The 23,093-nt window shown below is 35.3% G+C and overlaps 1 protein-coding gene across 2 annotated transcripts in view; it reads right to left on the reverse strand.

Annotated features, from left to right (window-relative positions):
- Sec31 (COPII coat complex component secretory 31) overlaps positions 1 to 23,093 on the reverse strand; it is a 267,687-nt gene that overhangs the window by 133,201 nt on the left and 111,393 nt on the right. For both annotated transcript variants that reach the window (XM_090378035.1, XM_090378034.1), the window contains exons 9-11: positions 16,667 to 16,819; positions 16,433 to 16,564; positions 5,495 to 5,725 (exon numbers count right to left, since the gene is read on the reverse strand). In XM_090378035.1, coding sequence (XP_090234161.1) covers positions 5,495 to 5,725; positions 16,433 to 16,564; positions 16,667 to 16,819 — 516 coding nt within the window. The remainder of the gene's footprint in view (positions 1 to 5,494; positions 5,726 to 16,432; positions 16,565 to 16,666; positions 16,820 to 23,093) is intronic.

The raw sequence follows: 23,093 nt of genomic DNA on the forward strand, positions 1-23,093 counted from the left end.
CCCATTATTACTGGGCCACGATTGCCCAGCACAGTTCAATAATAAAGGCTGTACAGTTATATTTCAACACAGCACCTGAAGGTGAATACAATTTGTTTCTGAGGATGCTCTGGTCCCTATAGGGCAACAGCACAAAATCAGTCACCAGGGCTTAGGTTCTCCTTAGAAACCAACACCATTACTCACGGGTCAATCAATGTTGCTAATAACTTTTAAATTAACAGCATCATCAAAAGGCTAATCTGCCATGAGTTTAAAATCTGTACCATTACTCTTAACAAGTGTTTTGAGATTATTGGTTTCCCATCAGATAACGGGTAACCTTGACTACCAAACATAAGCCATCCTGTGAATAATATATGGAACCTAAGTGATCTGTATGTTATTCACAGAACAGCAAATCAGCCTTTTGCTGGTCATCAGCTTAAAAGCTATTAGCAACGTTGGTAGATCGGTAACTTACAAAGCTTTAAACTCTAATATTGAGTTATGTTTACAGTTGAATAATAAAAGGTTTTGGGATTATTTTAACAGATACTGAAACAATATGAAAATTGCATGCATTGTTATATTTAATTCATTATAAAACATAACCAATTAAATAACACTTGTGATACTGGTGCAAAGATTAGAATCTTTGCACCAGTATCACAAATAACATTTAACAGTTAGTATCACAAATTAGAAAATAACACTGGTGCAAAGATTAGAATCTGTCTTCCAAAGCTGCATGACTATTAAATAATACAGATAAGAGTTTAGCATGTGACTTGTACATGTGGATAATATGCAAAACCAGAATAAATAATTTTATTTATTCTAGTTTCATTTTTTTCTTTCATCCCTTCTTTTTTGCTTTCTATTCTTTCTCATCTTTTACTTCATTTTACACATAAAAATTTTCCAATAATTCTGAGCTCAACCGCAATTACTTAACTAGAGAGGAAGACAAGTTAATAATATTAAAAATATGGAACAAAGCATATAAATCAGTGAGTAATCACTAATCAAATAGGTGGCAGTGATCATAGTGTGCTGAAGTGGGATTTACTCAAAGAGGCAACTACCATTAGGGGTAAAGGGAAGGGTTATTGCTTTCGTAAAGGCGACTACGATGGACTGAGACAGTATTTAAATTCTATACAGTGGGACCAACTGATGATGTTACCAACAGCAAATTCAAAATGGGAAGCATTCAAAGAACTTATCTTGGAAGCTACTAGGCTTTACATACCAACTAAGAAATATTGTTCAAGGTTTAGGCCTAAATGGATGTCAGATGAACTAATGAGACATATGGCAGAGAAGAAAAATGCATGGGATACATACAAATTAACATGTGACACAGAAGCCTATGATAGATACAAGTTGATCTGTAACCAAGTTACAAAGGAGGTTAGGCAGGCGAAGGCAGATTACGAGATATCTTTGGCAAGGGATGCAAAGAAAAACAGCAAAGAGTTCTTTACTTATGTAAACTCTAGAAGGAAGGGGATGAATCAGATTGGTCCACTTGATATCGATGGGTCAACTGTTGATGATCCTGCTCAGGTAGCTAACAAACTAAATGAATATTTTGCATCGACATTCACACATGAGGAGTCATTCAGCGAGGGGAATGCCAGAGGTGTATTCAACTCAGGCAGTAAGCTAGAGAATCTTGTAATCTCTGAGAGTAAAGTGGAGGAGAAATTGTTGAAGATAAACACAAGAAAGGCACCTGGGGTGGATGGGATCTATCCAGTTATATAATGTGACCCCAATTCACAAAGGAGGATCAAAGGCTGACACAAGTAATTATAGACCTGTGAGTTTAACTTCTGTTCCCGGAAAATTAATGGAGGCACTGGGTAAAGAAGCACTGCAGGATCATCTAGACAAGACTTCAGTTATAGCTCGGACACAGCATGGTTTTGTTAAGGGGAAGTCTTGCCTGACCAATTTGATTGGATACTATGATGCAGTCACAAAAGAACTGCATGCAGGGAATAACTTTGATATTATATACTTGGATCTTAGAAAGGCTTTTGATACTGTTGCACATGGAAGACTGCTGCACAAATTGGAGCAGTGTGGCATTGGAGGCAAATTGCTGCTATGGATAAAGGGGTGGTTGAGGGGGAGAAGACAGAGAGTGGTAATCAATGGACACTGCTCATCGTGGACTAATGTTATTAGTGGAGACCCAGGGTTCGGTATTGGGTCCATTATTGTTTTCTGTATTTATTAATGATATTGATGATGGTATATCAAGCTTAATGTCCAAGTTTGCAGACGATACAAAGGTTGGCAGGGTTGTCAAGGACACTATTGACACTTTGCTGCTGCAACAGGATCTGGAAAGGTTGAGCAGATGGGCTGTGAGGTGGCAAATTAAGTTTAACATTGACAAATGTAAAGTACTACATATGGGAAACAGCAACCCCAGAGCAACATATCAACTCTGTGGTACTACACTGACAGTGGTAGAGAATGAAAAGGACCTGGGGGTGGTTGTGCAGGCAGAATGAAGTTCTCTGAGCAGTGCAGACGGGCTGCAAGAGTAGCTCATGGTGTATTGTCAATGATATATAGGAATTTTTCTAGCAGGGATAAGGAGGTGATTATTCCCTTGTATACAGGACTGGAGGCCTCATTTCAAGAAGGATGTAGAGTTGCTGGAACAAGTACAGAGAAGGGCAACAAGAGTAATGAATGGAACAAAGGGGTGCTCTTACGAAGAAAGGCTTAAGTTTGGCAAATTACAGTGTCTGGAGACTAGGCACCAGCGAGGTGATCTGATAGAAGTGTATAAAGCTTTGAATGGTTTGAGCATGCTCAATGCTGATGGTATTCTTCCTCTTGCTCAGAATAATCACCTGAGAGGGCATAAATTCAAATTGAGGAAAGACAGATGTAGGATAGACGTGCGGAAATTTGCCTTTAGCCAGCGGGCGGTTGGTTGGTGGAACAGACTTCCATCCCTTGTCATGGAAGTTGATAGCCTAAAGAAGTTTAAGGCTCAGCTGGACAGGTATTTCGAACGAAGAGGGGTGAAGTGGAAGTGGTTATTTTTTTTTTATTTATTTTATTTTTTTTTTTGGCTGATGCTGCATAAGCTTGCTTTCTTGCATCAAATGGCTCTACTAATGCTAATGCCTTACTGTAAATGAAAATGGGATAGAAAGAAAGTCATGTGGAAATATTTCAGAGTGAATAAGTGTTTTTGTTAAAGATATTCATGACACCCTTACAATTTTAAACTGCAAACTGAATATACATGGGACATATGTCAGTTTACCAAGAAATAATTTGCACAACTTAAATCATGAAGTCCATTTCATGCCTATATTACTTTATTTAATTTTAATATTATATTTGTTTTTTTATTAATTACATTTAAATGAATTGTTCTAACTATTTTTGATAATTAACTTCTTGGTAAATTGCATTGCTTCTAACTATATATCACCAACTCTGTATTATGAATAAGAAATGCTGTAATTTATAAAATTCTACTTATATTCAATTCTCTTAAGCAGCTAATTTCTAAAAAATTAGAAACTAAATATACTGCACAAACAAACTTTCGTATAAAATATGTACAAAGATCCTTTGAAATCAAACTTTAATGTTCACATGGCTGAATAGACATTATTAAAATTAAAGACACACTTGATAAGCACATTTAATGTTGAATATTAAGTTTATTTCTTATACCCACATGAAGATAAATGTGGGTAATGTTCCTGGGTTCTCTCTCTCTCTCTGGAATCCTATCACCCATTGTAATTAAGAGGAAGAGTTCTGAAAATTGCATAATTTTTCCTTTAAATTTTAATTTTTAAAAAGTTCAATGTCATTATCCAAAGTTATGCAGTTAAAATATTTTACTTTTATGCAATAACAAAAACTATGCATTGGTAAAAGAAATATATGCATAGTTTCCCATAAACTAAATTATTAAGTACTATAACATTAAGATACAGATAGATTGATATATCTTATTCATCTAAAAGCATACGAAATTATTCTAACTATTCTATTGTAATTATTCTTACAAAAGAAAATTTTAAAATATTGAACCAGTGGGGGTTGAAATACCACCGAATGTGCTCCATTAAGTTAAGACTACAGATAGGCATTAAAGTACAATTTAATATGATCCTTCAGTGCTACACTAAGCAAGTACCATATGTTTAAGTACTCAATGATAAAATTTAAGAAGAGAAATTAAACACTTTTCCCTATGTAAATCTAGATATTTCTTCTAAGAAATGTATTAAAATTATCCTCTAACCACTTTTAGTGCTGTAATGACAGCAAAATTCATAATGGCAATTGCAAGTTCATATAATTTTAATTATTTAATTTTATCTTAGTTTTAATTTTATTTTTAAGGATTAAGTCACTACAGATTATGTCTAAATACTCAAAGTTAAAGTATCAAGAATTATAAAAGATTTTCATTTACCTTATTGATGCATACTTGTTCACTCCCAAATTACCATGACTAGGCAAAGGATATACATTGCCTTGGAACGTCTAAGTACCTGTGCTTGTACTCAAGCCCACTGTTGAGCTCCACTATTTCATGTTTAGGCACTGGTTGTCTATGGCTCCCTGCTTCTAAGCCATGATGATTGTGTTCTGTTTAGATACTGTGTCTGTAGGTGGTCTGGTCCTGGGCTATGAGGAGGGAACTATTCTTTGTATTACTAACTGATAAGGAATTAAGGGTGCTATTTAATTCTTAACCATTAGTAAACCATTATCAACAACATCCACAATTCCTTAATTCCTATTCAGTTGAAAAATAATTAGACTGAAGTTGAAAGAAAAAAAAAAAAAGTATTATTAAAATCAGTTGAGCTCCCAAATGGCCCCAAGGATGAATCATCATAACCTTAAAAAACTTTGGCCACCCACAGAGAGCCAATATCTAAACAGAAAACAATGGATCTCAGCACTGGGCACGAGAGTACAAGAACAGCTACTTAAGACCTTAGAAGAGAATGTGAAAGAATCTTTTCTTGTCTCAAATTTTAACTTAGAGAATTTAAACATATCGGATAGTGACTTAATTCTTAATGATAAAATTAAATTAAAATTTAAAGTTAAGATATTAAAAATTAAGACAAATTATATTATTATTAATTAATTAATTATTAACATTAAGGTTTTTTCTATCTTTTGCTGTCTTATCTGACATTTTCTTTGACTTTTCCTTACAGATACTGGTGAAGTAATAGAAAAATCATAATGATAGATGTTTTTATATACATTTATTTAAAAATAAATACATTTATTCTAATGCAAGAAGTACTCGCTTCTCTTATTAAATTTAAAAATGGAATTTGCATATATTACTAGTTCATAAAAATTTATGAAATGAAATCAACAATGATATTTACAATGGAAAGCACTGAAGCACGTAGATTCATAAATTCATCAGCTTAATAATTTAAAACACACTAACATTACAAATGATTTTATTTATATATTATTTACTAACATAAAGGAAGCTCCACGTCATCTTCTGCTGTTTGTCTGTGCAATGATCCACTTTATTTTGGCAAAATTCTGACAAATTTCCAGTATTCAAAGCAGACTCTAGCTTTGCAGTTCTATTTAGAAGGTCAGGTTCTGTGATAACCTGACTAACATATACATAGCGAGATACTGGTTGCCCTGGCTGACCCACAAGAGAGGGCTGATGAACAAAGGAAACTAATCTTCCTCCAAACTATAAGATAAAAAGAATATTACTAAATGAGGAAGAATAATAAAATGGCTAAAATAAAATTTATATCTTCTATTCCAAGCTATAATTATAAATGAAGAAATTGTCTTAATATTTGCTTTTAAAATAAAAATAATAAAATAAATAAACCTTCCTTGATTGTTCTGATGTAAATTTAAGGCAATTACATGCATTTAATCAGAAAAAGGGAGTGTCTGCTTTATTAAAGAGTGTGTACCCTTGAAAAAGACATTTGAGTACACACAATTAAAGAATATATACTCAAATGTCAGTAGACAATTAATTAAAATTATTAATAAAAGATTTAATGACATACCTGTTACAAAATGACAATAATCTCAATCAATTTCAAAACCCAAAACATAAGCAAAAAATAGGCAGAATTTAAAAAAATGAAGTTATCAAACAGAAATCCATAAAAAACAAACAACATTCTAATGTGATCATTTATTTACATAACTTAAAAGCTTTTCATCTGTTCTTCATTCAGGAAATGGCACAAGAGGAAGATACAAACAAAGAGAACTTAAAATGGTTCTTGAAAAAAAGTTCCACCAAAAAACCCTTAAATGTGTTGGAAATATATAGTGGGCATACAGAGGACATATCTTTTTATCTCCCAAAGGTTGTTGGGTAACAACCCAAAAGAGTACAATCTTTTTCCATGACTTTTTTTCAGCCATGCACAATATGCAAATTAAAGCAGCACATTACTTTTAATGTTGTGATTTTTATTTTGATTTCTTCTTCCGGTTCTGTGTTCAATTTGAATGTCGGAGACCAACATTTTCCCGCCAACTCTATCCCTTGCTTTGTGAATTAGTTCTTGTGTCGAAAGACCCCCCCCCCCGTCCATTCTTTGATGTTATCAAGCCACTTTTTTTCTTTGTCTTCGTTTTGCTCTTTTGCCCTTAATCTTCCCTTGCAGGATTAGTCTCTGCAGGTCATATTGAGGGACTCTTATAATATGCCCGAGGTAGGCAGTTGTCCTTGCAATTGTAGTTAGTAGTGTTCTTGTGGTCCTTGCCTTCTTAAGGACTTGCTCATTGGTGACCCAATCTGTCAATGGAATTTTGAGCATTCTTCTGAGTGTCCACATCTCAAAGGCTTCCAGTTTCCTGATTTCTGCATGACATGGGTCTTACATCCATATAGGAGGGTGCTCCATGTGTAGCACTTGGACATTCGATATCTTTTCTGAAAATCCAGTTTAAAATTCTTAAATACCTTTTGGGCCATACCGACTGTTTCTATTTTCTGTGCCTTGGTCATTATTATTTGTGAGATCTTCCCTAGATAATTAAAGCTATTCACTCGTTCGATGGGGGAGTTGCCAGCATATTTTGATTCTAGGCGAGGTGTTTTCGCTTATGACCATAGTTTTGGTCTTTTTGGCATTAATTGTTAAGCATATCTGTTTGCTGGCTGTTACAACTTTGTTGAGGAGTATTTGTAACTTTTCCTCTGATACTGCAATGAGGGCAGTATTGTCTGTGTATTGCAGGCTACTGATAACTGAATCATTAACAGTAATTCCTTCTTTAGGCTCTTCTATTATATCTATAATGGTTTCAGCATAGGAGACAACACACAACCTTGCCTCACTCCTTTCTGGATTAGTACCCAGCCTGTGTTTTCTCCCACTACAGTGATTGCTGCTTCTTGCTCAACATATAGTAGCTGTAGTATCCTTAGTTCCTTGGGATCAAATGTTTGTTCAAGAGCTGGAATAGGATATCGTGTCTCAAGCAGTCGATTGCTTTGTTAAAGTCAATGAAGCAGAAGAAAAGGTTCTGCTGGTGTTCAATTGCTCTTTCTGCCAGTATATTCACAGCAAATATTGCTTCTCTTGTGTCAAATCCATTTTTAAAATCCATCTGGTCTTTTCCAATTTTGCATAGAATAATCTTCAAGAGAACTTTCATGGTATGGCTTATGGGGCTTATTGCGCAGTGGTCTGCACATTTTTCTGTGGAGATGGGAGAAATCCCAGGTGCCGTCTGACACGAACATACCTTAAGCACATTTTGCTGCTGCTCCTGTCTTTTTTGGTATGGGAATAAAGATGGATCTCAGAAAGTCAAGTAGGTTTCCTCCATTGAGGTTTTCATTGAAAATATTGAGGAGCTATTGTTGTACTTGAACTTTTCGGCTGGGATGTTACCAATGCCAGTTGCTTTATTGTTCATTGACTTAATCACTTGCTCCAGTTCTTCCATTAGAAAGTGTGTGGTACGGTTGTTTATTGGCGCATTAGCTACTATGGCTATAGTGAGCCTCCATCAGAAAGTCTTGATGTTCACCATCTGTTTGGGTGTTGTCGTTTCTTAGTTCTCTGTGCTCAATCACAGTATAGTTCCCCTCAGATATTCTTCTCATCTGTCTTTTTTTTTGTTGCTAGAGTATGAACTCTGGCACGGTTTTTCCTGATGTTGCACAGTTCCTCGCTTCTTTGTGGACTATATGTTCCTTATGCTCAATTTATAGATATTCAATTCTTTTGCATCTCTCCTGCATCAATATCCATCCATATCTTGATTTAAGTATACAAAAATCATCAGAAATGAAATGAAAGAGTATCACATCTGATCATACTGGATCGAACATGAACAGAAATGTCTTCCAACATTTCAAACCCTGTCTTCGTACCAAGAAAGCATCAGGTGCTGACATTATTCCTCCACTTGTTCTCAAAACCTGTGCTCCTAAGCTTACTTCTACTCCGTGTGGCCTTTACTTTCTTATTCCATTGGTGTTTTTCTCTCCCTTTGAAAATTTGCTGATAACCAGCCATTTCCTAAACAGGGTGACAAATCCCTCCAATCCAATTATTGTCCCATTGCACTTACTTCTAATTCTTTCTAAAGTAATAGAGAATCCATTAACCTCCAAATCCTAAACCATCTAGAAACCGCCCATCTGATAAATGATTTCCAGTATGGATTCCGTCAGTGTCGATCCACTGGTGATATACTGGCTTATGTTACCCATCCATGGACAAATTCAATGGAAACTTTTGGTGAAACTCAGCAGTTGCTCTTGACAATTCACAGGCTTTTGATTGTGTTTGGCATAAATGCCTTCTAAATAAGCTTCCACCTTACGGTTTGCCAACAGTTTTTTGAAAATGGGTATCTAGTTTTCTCTCTGCCTGGTCACTGCAGGTGATGGTAGATGGATCTGTCTTCTACCTTCTCCACTTCCACTTTCTATTCACAGTTTTGCTGATGACAGCACACTGCATCGCCATCTTCGAGTTTCCTTGCCTTATCCCAGCTAGAAAAATTCCTGTATATCATTGACAAGACACCATGAGCTACTCTTGCAGACTGTCTGCACTGCTCATAAAACTTCATATCTGCCTGCACAATTACCCCCAGGGTCCTTTTTATTCTCTACCACTGTCAGTGTAGTACCACACAGTTGATACGTTACTCTGGGGTCACTGCTTCCCATATGCAGTACTTTACATTTTCAATGTTAAAATCTGTTGCCACCTCTCAGCACATCTACTCAACTTTTCTAGATCCTGTTGCAGAGGCGTACTGTCATTGGTGTCATTAACAACCCTGCCAACCTTTGTATCATCTGCTAACTTGGACATCATGAAAATAACAATGGACCCAACACTGAACCCTGGGGGACTCCACTAATAACATCAGTCCACGAAAAGCAGTGTCCATTGATTACCACTCTGCCTTCTCCCACTCAACCATCCCTTTATCCATAGCAGCAATTTGTCTCCAATGCCACACTGCTCTAATTTGTGCAGCAGTCCTTCCATGTGCAACAGTATCAAAAGCCTTTGTAAGATCCAAATATATGATATCAAAATTATTCTTTGCATCCAGTTCCTTTGTGACCACATCATAGTATCCAATCAAACTGGTCAGATAAGACTTCCCCCCCAACAAATCCATGCTGTGTCTGAGTTATAACTGAAGTCTTGTCTAGATGACCCTGCAGTGTTTCTTAAACCAGTGCCTGCATAAATTTCCATGGAACAGAAGTTAAACTAACAGGTCTGTAATTACTTGTGTCCCCTTTTGATCCTACTTTGTGAATTGGGGTTACATTTGCACATCTCCAGTCCATGGGTATCCCTCCGTCCAAGAAAGCTCTCATAATTATGGCTAAGGGTTTGCTTACTTCCTTTAATATAGCTGGATAGATCCCATCCACTCCAGATGGCTTTTTTATGTTTATCTTCAACAATTTCTCCTCCACTTTGCTCTCAGTTATTACAAAATTATCTAGCTCACTGCCAGAGTTTAATTCACCTCTGGTTTTCACCTCCCTGAATAACTCGTCATGTGTGAATGTAGATGCAAAATACTCATTTAGTTTGTTAGCTACCTGAGCAGGATCATCAACAGTTGAACCATTGATATCAAGTGGACCAATCTAATTCATCCCCTTCCTTCTAGAGTTTACATAAATAAAGAATTCTCTGCTGTTTTTCTTTACATCCTTTGCCAAGGATTTCTCGTAATCTGCCTTTACCTGCTTAACCACCTTTCTGATTTGGTTACAGACTAGCTTATATCTATTATAGGCTTCTGTGTCACCAGTTAATTTATATGTATCCCATACATTTTCCTTCTCTGCCATATGTCTCATTAGTTCATCTGACATCCATTTAGGCCTAAACCTTGAACAATATTTCTTAGTTGGTATGAAATGCCTAGTAGCTTCCAAGATTAATTCTTTGAATGCTTCCCATTTTGAATTTGCTGTTGGTAACATCATCACTTGGTCCCACTGTACAGAATTTAAATACTGTCTCAGACCACCGTAGTCACCTTTACAAAAGCAAAAACTCTTCCCTTTACCTTTACCTGATGGCAGTTACCTCTTTAGTAAATCCCACTTCAGCACACTGTGATCACTGCCACCTAGTGGTTCCTTTATCTGCAGATTCTTAGTGCATGAAGAATCACTACTGATAATCAAATTGAGAGATATTACTCCCTCTATTTGCCTCCCGAACATGCTGCTGTAGAAAACAATCATCCAATAAATCCACAAAAGGCTTGCTAGTGTGTGAGTAACCAACCCACAAATTTCAGTCAATATCTGGGAAATTAAAATCCCCCATTATAAGACAATTATTCTGCACCTGTTCTTACCTTTGATAATATATTTCTAGACAAAATCAAATATCTCTATTTGGGGATTACCCTGACTTCTAATCTCTCTTGGCATAAGCACGTCACAACTATTACTTCCTCTACATCTAAAAATTAAGGGTTTTCTCATTTGCTATTGGCATTACTTTTCTTCTAAATTGCTACTCACTCTGTACTAATTTCAAATCCACTCTACCATGGAATATTGTTCCTATATCTGGGGTGGTCACCTCTTAATCTTTCTCAAGCTTCTAGACTCCATTCAAAGGAAGGCAGTTAGGTTAATTAATGACCCAAATCCATCAAATCTCTCCACTCTGTCTCATAGATGTTCTCTCTCTTTCTTTTGCATGCCTTTTTTATAAATATTTTCGTGGACACTGTTCTTCTGAATTGGCTTCTATAATCTCCCCCTTCCCTCTCTTCCAAACTGGTCTGAACACACAACCAGTTAGCATCCTTTTACGATCCAACTTCAAACTCATTGAACCAACTTTTCTTCTTCCTCATTTATTCCTTCAACTTCTGTTTTCTGGAACAACCTCCTTTCACATGTATTTCCTTGAAAATTACAATCTACAGAAATTTAAGTCTAATGTCAACAAGGATCTTCATATTCTGCAGGATGAGAGCCCTGAATACCTCTGCGGAAAAACTTACATGACCCAAGATCTTAAATAATAAAATACCTATTGTACAACAAAATGCCAAACTTTCAAACATTAATTAGTAGGGTAGAAAAATAAGAGATGAGAGAAAAAGAAAAAAGAAAAAAAAAAAAAATGTTGGGAAATAATATAAAAAGTACATTTTATTTCTTCTTAGGAAGTTGGATTAATTTTTTACCTCAAGTTTAAATGATTATAGTGTGGTTGTATACAAATATCTCATATTATTAACCTCTTCGGTAGTGACTTAAAATTTGCTTTTTCATTCCCTACAGGGTTTGATTTCTTATAAAACATATCGAGTTTTATTGATAATGTTCACCACCACCACCTGAAAACTTCGCTAAATAAAAAATCTAAAGCCAAATGTTATCAAACATTAATTAATAAGGTGGCACGTTACTAGAACAATGTTACAAACAAATATTGCCAAAATGAAGTTTTAAGACTTTCTTTTGGTGTGCACTTCGAAAGTGTATCAACAGATGTGCAGAAGTTTGCCTTCAACCAGCGGGTGGTTGATTGTTGGAACAGGCTTTTGTCTGTTGATGTGGAAGTACTAAATAAATTCTTTGAAGGTATGGATGGGTGAACTTTTTTGATTGATGCTATATAAGCTTTGCTCTCTTGCATCATTTGCTATTACTACTATACAGTGGATTCCGGTTATTTGGGCCACCGGTTAATCGAGGCAGCCATTTATTTGGGGCAAATCTTAAAAAACAGAAACCAATCGAGAAAACAGCCAGAGTTTACTTCTTAATTGGGACAGCATGCTGTTTAATCAGGGCAGGAGACCGCAGCACTGGAGATTACCCTACGATTGTCTCCAACGGTACCACGTGGTTCAGTCGAAATTCTGGAGGTCACAACCATAAAACAATAAAAACAATTAGCAGTCATCTGTTTATTGGGCTTTTCTGTTAGTGAAATCTATCATAAACGGACAGTAACTCGATCTTACTGAATTTGCGATAATACCGACAGCTGGAATTCTGTGGGTTATTATGGTGAAATGTGTTTACACTTCCATGAAATCTTCAATCATATAAAAAAATTAATTTTCAGATCTTCTCTTCATTCCTATTTTTAAAAAGTTTTGTAACTCGTTACTCCGTTCTCACTTGCACGTATCGTGTTACTTACAATTTGTGCATGCCGTGTTCTTTGTTATTATCTTTTTACTGTTTTAAATTTTAACCCCCACCCACAAATGTCAGTGAACAGAAATGTCAACTAGTTCGTATATACATATTACAGTACATATTAATTATTCCGATTATCATGTATATTCTTCCGATTTTCACGTATCATTTAATTTTTTAATTGGTAAGGTAATAAAGGGTAAATCTGTGCTTGATATATCTTTACTTTTATAGCCTGTGGATAATATTCGTCCTATTTTCTCTAATTAGAATCGCTGTTTAATAGAATTAAAATTCAATTCACAAACGTGATCACAACGACCGGTGCTTACCACACATCGTATAGTGAACAGTACTTTACTATGGTGAGTTCGCTGTAACGTGATTTCATTGTACAGTGAACTAATTGTAAAGGGGGGGGTTACATTGTATTTTTAACTATTTACGTGAAACTTCGGATAATTGGGGCAGCCGCTTAATCGGGCCAAAATGCACTAGCCCTGATATGTCTCAAATAACCGGAATGGACTGTACTACCAAAACAACCTAGATAGGAATATTCCTACCTTGTTTCCACCCTTCTTGGTACATTATGGCCTCAGCCAGTGCCTCTTTTGGACACACACACACACACACAGTACTTAGAAACTTCTTTATAGTTGGTGGAATATGTATATGTAGGGAGAGTGCTTTTCTCTGACAAACAGATGCATCAATTTCCAAACATCTTCCTGAAAAGATGTCCTCTCCGTTGTATACTTCTTTAACAATCAATCGATCACTTTGTGCCAGAATTCTGGGAGGGATTCCTCTTGTCTACTACTTTTCTCGTAAACAATGCACACATTTACTATTACAATGTTCAATAGGTGACAGAAAAGTTTCCTATACCACCTCCTCCCATGCCAGAAATGTATTCAATTACAGCTTCAATTACAATTACATTATTTACAATTACAGTATTCAATTACATTCATCTGGCTTCTTCACTACTACTTTTTTTTTCATTTCTCAGTATCACTCTGTTCCTCTGTGAATTGTAGACAGCACTGAGACATGCTTTGTATCCCGTCCCTGCTGATAAGCTGACCGATGTACAGCAAAGAACATCTCCTTTCTTCACTTTAGCAGACAATAGTTCCTTTGACACTTTCTTTCTTTGCAGAGTCACAGTTCCACAGATTGCAAATCCATGTTGTTTCAGTTCTTGAAATAGTGTAAGACTTATGAACCACCTGTCTATGAAGGAAATACAGCCTTTACCTATTAGTTCTGGAAAAGGCATATTTTTCATAATTGATGCATGGCTGACAGGGTTCAGAGTGGCACATTCCCTTCTTGCTTTTGTTCCCTTTGATCACTACATACAAAAAAGTCCTAGCCATATACAGTTTTGCTTCGTAAACAAGAATAAACTTTCAGGCTAAATCTGGCCCTCTTCTGCAGGAAATACTGCTTCATTATACACCGAGTGGACAGAAATTGCAGGATACCTACATAGTAATGGGTAGGCACCTGCCTGGATAAGGGCAGTCACACAGTGTGGCATTGAATCCACTAGTTCATGACAGCATTCCACAGGTATTTCCATTCATGCTTGCTGCACCGCCGTCCATAATTCTGTTGCATTCCTTGGTGGAGGATCCAAAGCTTGAACAGACCTTTCCACAGCATCCCAAAGATGCTCCATAAAGTTCATGTCTGGTGAACGATGAAGCCATTCCATGGTGGTAAAATCTGTGGAATGCTCTTGGAATACACACTCTCTCGTCCACGCAAAATAACTGGAAACGGGACTTGGACCATGAGACCAGTCTCCAACCATCCAAGGTCCACAACTGATGTTCTTTTGCCCAGTTGAGGCATAGTCTTTTTTTTTTTTTTTTTTGGTAGTTGTTGGCACATCGGTTTCTGTGGCCATAGTGCACCTCCCAAGGTTTTTGCAGTACTTTGATCCAAGCCCGAGGCGGGATTCGAACCCGCGACCTTTGGGCTGCCAGGCAGGCACTTTACCCACCTGGCTAGCCCGGTCGGCGCACAGAGTCCTGTGTCGTGGTGTTAACAACGGGACTCTGGTGGCTTGGCAGCTCCCATTAACTAATGCGGTTAATGATCGCCTGACAGTCTTGGTGGAGATGTTTCTGGCACCTCCCCCATTGAAGTCTGCGGTGATTTGTGCCACTGCCACTCTTAAGGTTGGCCGAAGCAATGCAAGACAGATGTCAACAGCCGCTTTCATCCTCTACCTTTCTCTGCCCACAGCGAGATGTTATTCCGGAAATGGCATATTCCCAATACACTCTTGATACTGTCGAATAGGGGATAGTGCAATTTCTATACCACCTACATGAAAGAGTGACCTATGCATCAGGCACCCACTATCATCCCTCTTTCAAAGTTGGTTAACTCATGTTTATCCATACTGACACCGAATTACAGTCTATGCAAAGGCAGTGATGTAGCGTAACTATATACCTGCCAAGTGGTGGGTTTGTCCACTAGCAAGAGGTGTGACAGCGTAGTGTTGTCCAGGAACCAGGTATCCATGAATTCTGTCCTTTCAGTGTAAATCTCCCTTTGACGACCATAAGGTTTTATCAGCAAAATTTTTCCGCTCTGGCACAATGTTACCGAACGAAGAGCACAGTAATTCCAAAAAGAGTAGCCTGTTTTTCTCAGCTGATCACTGCTCTCTACATTGTGAATATTGACAAAATATAGATACCAAAGCAGCAACTGGAGTTGCTGCAATTTCAAGGAACATCGGGTCTTAAGTATATAGTCTCTTGTCCAGAACAGTGTCAAATTCAGGTTGTAAATTATACCCACTGCCAAAAATCAAAGAAAATAAAAATTTTAGTTTCTTCATATGCATTCTTTCACAATCTTATTCTTGCAACTGAACTTGCACCTGAAGCAACAGCATCCTCAAGACATCTATATTTCTGTGCACACCTATTTGTCTCAGTGACAATGCAGTTTCCAACATCAGAAATGTATAACTGAAAGCAATACAATGGAATGACATTATGAAACAGGAATATTTGAATATCTGCACTGCCCGACAATGTAGGTCTTATATATAACACCAATATATATACCCATGTCCAGTTTAAAGTACTTCTTTCAGTTGCAGTTATGGCTGGTGATATGATATTAGATGCCAAGGTATAATATAAATTTCAGTGTCACTAGTTCCATCTACACTACTGCTGTTAAAATCACATTCAAACTGCCACTAAATGCTCAAGCATTTTCTCTATGCACTTTTTTTTTTTATTATTATCCCAGCCATGTTAATGGTACACACTGTAGGTACTACATCACAATATAAGATAAGTAACAATACAAAAACAAATGTTATTTATTTCAATCTATGCTACTGTCTTTTAGCACTAATAAGAATCATTTATAAATTCTTTTAAATGCCCAGAAATGGGTCAGAGCATAATACTAAAACGCTGCACCATGCACAGAACTTTTTCAAGAATACTGTCAAAGGGATTAATGGTATCAGCAATAATTTCAAACTTGCTGAGAAGTTATGTTCTTTTATATTGTTGATTATGGTTATTTCTATCGCATTCTTCCTGCTTTTTGAATTTGCAGAAATATGAGTATGTCAAAGTCTGATAACAGATAATCACAAAAGGCAAATAAAAATATGTCAATGAAAAGTATTATATAAGTATAACAATTATTACATCTGATCATTTTTCCTTATACATCAAATTGTGCACTACTTACTCCAAAAGACATTCCAACTGGCTTTCGTAACCATTTAGGAGGCTTCTGAAGAGATATAGACACATGCCTCTGTGTCTGTTGAGGTACAGGAGGTTGTGAAAAAGTATCTGCACCAGGAAATGATTCTGCAATCTTAAAAAATAAAAAAAAATAAAAAAAATAAACAAATTAACTTTTGATAGTGTGGAGGTGTTTTTAGCATATACTATTAAAAAATTTAAACAAATTTCCTACCTTGGGACTACACTGAACTTGCTGTTGTCCACCCATCAGTGAATAGAGACTGACATGTCCATCAAAAGATGAGCTAGCAATAACAGCAGGATTCCTAGGACACCAAGACACATCAAAACTCCACTGATTACTAGTAGACAACTCACACACCACCTAAAAGAGAAATTGACCTTGTAACTTCATTTCTAGAGCCATGATAACAATATTTCATATTAACTAATACGTATGAGGGGTATTCAAAGTTTTCCAATTCAGATATAAACAGAGTAGTTCTATTTAAATATATGAATATTACAGCTATAATACTGTACATAATATAAGCAAAAATAATTTTTAACTCATGATATTAAATGGAACATTTTATCCTGAAAAAGGCCTCTGAGGTTGGGAAAATTCATATTTTAACATTAAATCAGCTCACACACCAACCATAAGAATAAGTATTTACTGTAACCAAAATATTTAAATATTAAAATAAAATAACTATTTACAAAAACTGCTATTATATTAAATTAAATTATATACATCTAAAAACATTAAAACTGTGATAAAATCCTTAAGATAAAATACACTTATCGTGGATCGAGCGCATGGGTTCTGGAACCGTAAATGGCTCGAGAGCCTATGAATCTGTTCATCCGACCACAATATTATGAATAGGGACAGAGGTATGCGTATGCATCCTCTGTTTGAAACTATCATTCTAAGTATGGATGAACGGTTCTGCTTAACACGTTCCCGAGCTATTTCCGCTTCCAGTTCAGACCATGCGCCGACTGCACCATGTGTATAGGTACCGCGAGCCTGTTATATATGGACGTGCTGCAGGAAGTTTTGTTACTGCTGAGGAAGGAAGCCGATGCTTCTGAAAGCTCCAGAGACTTTTATTGTTTTTATCGCTTTTAATCCGGTTTATTTTAGTGTATTTTATCTTAGGGATTTTATTACAGTTTTAAATGTTTTTACATGTATATAATTTAATTTAATATAATAGCAGTTTTTGTAAATAGTTATTTTATTTTAATATGTAAATATTTTGGTTACAGTAAATACTTATTCTTATGGTTGGTGTGTGAGCTGATTTAATGTTAAAATATGGAACATTTTAGTTTCTTTCTCTCTTGGTAACAAAGTAATGGAAATCTCAGAGCAAGAGTTTAAATCTGTCATTAAATTTTTGTGACTGAAAAGAAACAATCCAAGAAAATCTATGAATAAATAATGACCACATGTTACAATGAATCTGCACATGGCTGGAAATCTATGGAAGTTCTCTGGTATCAAAGGCTATCTGAAACTGTCAATACTGAAACAATTTCTGCTGTATAAAAATTAGTAACTGATGCATAAAGGTTTCTGAAACTGCTAGAGATGCATATATTCACTGATAGCATTGAAAAGAAGTTCATCAACATTCCACAAAACACGAATTAGTTCAGTAACTACTGCCTATCAGAAATTTTAACTCAAAACTTTCATGGAAACAGATTTTTAGATAATAATGCAGTTAAAGAGCTACTAATGTCTACTTTCAGATTCAAGTTCCAGAATTTTATTTAAATTACAGTAGATTCTCGATTTTCAGGGATAGATGGTAAAAAAAAAAAAAAAAAACACCGGTTAATCTAAAAATAGAGTCCTCGACATTCGTAAGAGTAACATAAGATGTAACTTCTTACTTCGTCAAGTTTTATGTAACTCGGGAATGGCTAATAACATTGCTACTATATTATTATTGACAAATCTGAATTCACGTGATACTTGTTAATCTTTGACCATTTTCATACATTCTTATTAGTTTAATTTTCTGATTCAAATCGATCGCTTTCCTTTTCTTGGTAGATTTACTAGTACCGCTGTCACTTATTCTCTTAGTCGGCACCGTGATAACTGTCAAGATGAAATTTTCTGTAAAGAACTTCACAGAACTTTGCGAAAAATCACTATTATCACCCTGCGTGAGCTCACATTTTACTAAAGCACATTTCTGGCGGTCACTATCATAAAACAATTTGCAATTTCCATGTTGTTGGGCTTTTCTGTTCATGCATCTAATTATAAACGGGTAGTAAACTCGATCTTATTGCATTTGCAAAAATACCGATAGTTGGAATTGTCTGGGTTTTACGTTATTATGGTGAAATGTGTGTTCCCTTCACTGAAATTTTCAGTCATATATAAAAAAAAAAAAACCGTGAATAAATTGTAAGAATCTCCTCTTCTTTCCAATTTTTTTGCTTGTTACTCTGTATCTCACTTGTGCAATTTGTGCTTGCCATAATTTTCGTTATTGATTGCTTATTATTATTTTTTATTATTTTTTTTTTTGTTTTAAATTTTACAATCCTAAGAGAAAAAAAAAAGAGTGAAAAAAAAATACTGTATCGAAAAATGTTTAGCAACCTACGTAAAAAATATGGCGATAGATAAAAAAAAACAAAAAACTTACCATGTACTACTCTCATGTCCAATAACAATACTTATCTTTATTTTCTGCGATGTTGATTTTAAATCTAATAGCTTCCCTTTATTTTTTTTTATGATGTTGCGTATGATTTGGTCACCAACATTATAATGGTAACGGATGCACCGCTTTCAAACTTTTGAATAATTTCAAGTTTTTGTTTAACCGAAAGCGCAACTCTTTTGCGTTTGCACTTCGTTTTTGCGATTTCTAAACAAAAAAAAAAAAAAAAAAATATATATATATATATATATATATATATATATACACATACAGTAAACCCCCGCTATTTGCAGGTTTACGTTCCTGAGAAATGCTGCGAATACTGAGTTATGGCTCCCATAGCAATAAAGGGGTTCCCCGTTCCAAAGTATGAAATACCATATACTTTGTATAAGAAAAACTAGTCTAAAATTTTGTCTATGTATGTATTATATGTACCTTCATAATATGACTATGTACATAGACAGTGGGCTCCTCCGTAGCCAGGTGGGAAGGAGCAGCAGTGCATAGCAAATGCTTCTTGATTAGACTGGGGTTCGAGTCCATCACCACCAAATACGAAGGATGCGGAAAGGTTGGGGAATGACAACTGCATATCCCGGAGCAATATGGCCTTAGTTGCTAATGCTCCTAAAAACCAAATAACAAACATAGACAGTACGTAGTGAAATGCAAGCATAAGGCATCAAAATGAAAAGAAACAATTTAATATTAAATGTAATATTTATTAGAAATTTCAAACAAATCTTTCAATCTAGCGCCTTTGCTATAACTAAAAAAAAAAACTTATCCTGCCAGTGCTATCACCACTTTCACTAAAGTGTTGATAAAGATGTTTTGCCTTTTCACAAATGATGAGCGAACTTAACGGAATTTTATTTTGAGTTCGGTCTTCTATCCACAGATTTAAAGCTTTTTTCTATTTTTTTCTAATTTAACATCACGAGTTACAGAGCAAATTTTTGAAGCAATTAGCACCTTTTCACGGACACTACGGTAGATTTTTTCTTCTGATTGATTTTATAATGTTTTGCGATTGACGAGCCACTTCACCATTAGAAATTTTGTCTAATAACTGAATTTTACTCGCTAATGTCATCACCTTTTTTGATCTTTTCACAATTCCCTTGTTATTCTTAGCCATATCTTTGTAGGGGTTAGAAAAGAATTTGTCCACAATAAAGTCACTTTCTTCCGTTAACACACTTCAAAAAGTCTGTTTTCACTAACGCACTGCAAAACGGTAGGTTTTTCACTTTTGTAAGCATATCCAGTTTATAAATTGATAAATTAAAAGCAAACGGCGAAACTTTCCATGACAAGCACATACTGAACAAGGATTAGTGAGAAACATCCACGCTCGCAATTTTGACACCCCTCTCCCCCCAACCCACTGGGCGCTGTTTTGACCAGGAAAGATGATTTTAGCCATGCCCATGTTTTTTTATGGCGGAAAATGTTCACGGCGATTTAAAATTCACATTTTTTTAGGTTTCATTTTATATTATATCAGTGATCGCGAATAGCAAGGGGTTTACTGTATATATATATTTATTATAAAAAAAATTGACATCCATAAATAACAAAACAAAATTTCTTTTTGCAGTGCAATGGAACACAATAATCGACGTGATGCACTAAAACAAACTAAACATTTGTTCTCTTTTTTTCATTTTAAGCAGAGGGTGTGAAGACAATGGGGCTGCAATATAATAGGTACATTAATTCACAATGATGACTTATGATGCCGTTTATTTTCTTCCGACTTGCATAACATCTGTTTATACGTATTCTAGTTATTAGTTGAATTTTATGATTTTTTTTTTTTTTTTTAAATTTGGAGTCTTGAAGTGTCTTGAAGTCGTTTGCTTTTAATTTATATGCTTTTAAATTGAATAAATTTATCAATTTATAAATTGATATACTTACAAAAGTGATAAATCTACCGTTTTGCAGTGTAAAACAGACTTTTTCGGGTGTGTTAATGGAAGAAAGTGACTTTATTTGGACAAGTTCTTTCTAACCCATACAAAAATATGGCTACGAATAACAAGGGAAATGTGAAAAGATCAAAGAAAGTGATGACATTAGCGAATAAAATTAAGTTATTAGACAAAATTGTCTCCTCAGTGGCAAAACATTATAAAATCGATGAGTCAACGGTACGATCAATCAAGAAATCGGAAGAAAAAATCCGCCGTAGTGTCCGTGAAAATGCGCTAATTGTTTCAAAAATTTGCTCTGTAACTCATGATCTTAAATTAGGAAAAATGGAAAAGGCTTTAAATCTGTGGATAGAAGACCGAACTCAAAATAAAATTTCGTTAAGTTCACTCATCATTCGTGAAAAGGCAAAACTCCTTTATCAACACTTTAGGGAAACTGGTGATAGCACTGGCGGGATAAGTTTTTTAGCTAGCAAAGGCGCTGGTTTGAAATTTCTAATAAATATTACATTTAATATTAAATTGTTTCTTATTTTCATTTCGATGCCATATGCTTGCATTTCACTATGTACTGTCTATGTACACAGTCATATTATGAAGGTACAGATAATACATACATAGACAAAATTTTAGACTAGTTCTTATATATTTCATACTTTGGAACGGAACCCCTTTATTACTATGAAAGCCATAACTCAGTATTCGCGGCATTTCTCAGGAACGTAACCCCCACTATTCACGGGGGTTTACTGTACAGCACATTATTTATAGTATTTTTTTAAAATGTACTGCCAAGCACACGTGATGGCAGTGAAAATTACCTTGTCCCTTGTTCAATAAAATGATATCTGTTTTCCATTCTTTCCAAAGCCATTTCATATTTCCAATGATAAATAAGCAACTTCTTAATAAGTTTATTGCAGCTGTAGAGGGGCAAAGAGTTTCCATTTGGTTATTCAGTATGACTAACCAAATGGAAATTTGACTTGAAGGGGGCTGGATGGGGTGCAGAGGTGTGGGGGGAGTTAACTAATTGTAAACCTGGGAATGAAAGGAATCACTTCTACAACTGTTTATTTCTATTTAAATTATGCAGTAATAACTGTACACAACTCTGAAGCTGCTGTGCCAAACCACACTACTATAGTGAGTTTTTCTAAACAAAAATGTTCTCGAGTATGGCTCCTCAAATGCAATCCACCTCTAATATAAAAAATATTAATATGATATATTTTAAATTAATGTATCCGTTTAAAATAGTAATAACATTACTATTTCCAAATCTTACTATCAAAATAAATTTCAAAGTTTGCTGTTAGAATATATCAAGTACACACAAATCTTATGGTTATACCACTAGTCATGAATTTTTGTGAGCAAACATTTTATTTTTTGGAACATCTCATTATACCATTACATCTACGGGAAAATGGAAAATACTTCCAGATTTACAATCTATTTTTTCAGGAACACATTGTATTTGAAAATTTGGATATTACTGTAACTTAAGTAGAAACTAATAAACAATAAATTACTATTTCATAATCTAAACAAAAAAAAAATTTAAAAAAAAAACATGAAATTCCTTATACATAAAGGATCTTTATAAAATTATTTAACTTAGGTTAATAATATATGGCATTAATGCTACTGCTGTTGCATACAGTTAGATGTGCGATGAATATAATTTTAGACTAATGCATATTATGGAATGATATTGGAAATTTGCGTGAGGCCAGATGAATCCAGATGAATTGTTCGGTTGCAATACAGGTGGATTAAGCCTATACGGTGGTGGTGTTGTGTGTGTGTGTGTGTGTGTGTGTGTGTGTGTGTGTGTGTGTGTGTGTGTGTGTGTGTGTGTGTGTGTGCACTAAAGGTGCAATTTAATAGCAACATAGTTGCCTGCATTTGAACTATTGCTAACACAAAAATACCTAAAATTAATAATATTAATAGTAAAATGAATGAATGGCTCATGCATCCCCATTTCTGTTGCCCCAATTATATTGTG

The sequence above is a fragment of the Mastigoproctus giganteus genome, chromosome 7 (assembly GCF_048544385.1).
Source record: "Mastigoproctus giganteus isolate SK-2022 chromosome 7, ASM4854438v1, whole genome shotgun sequence".
NCBI lineage: Eukaryota > Metazoa > Arthropoda > Arachnida > Uropygi > Thelyphonidae > Mastigoproctus > Mastigoproctus giganteus.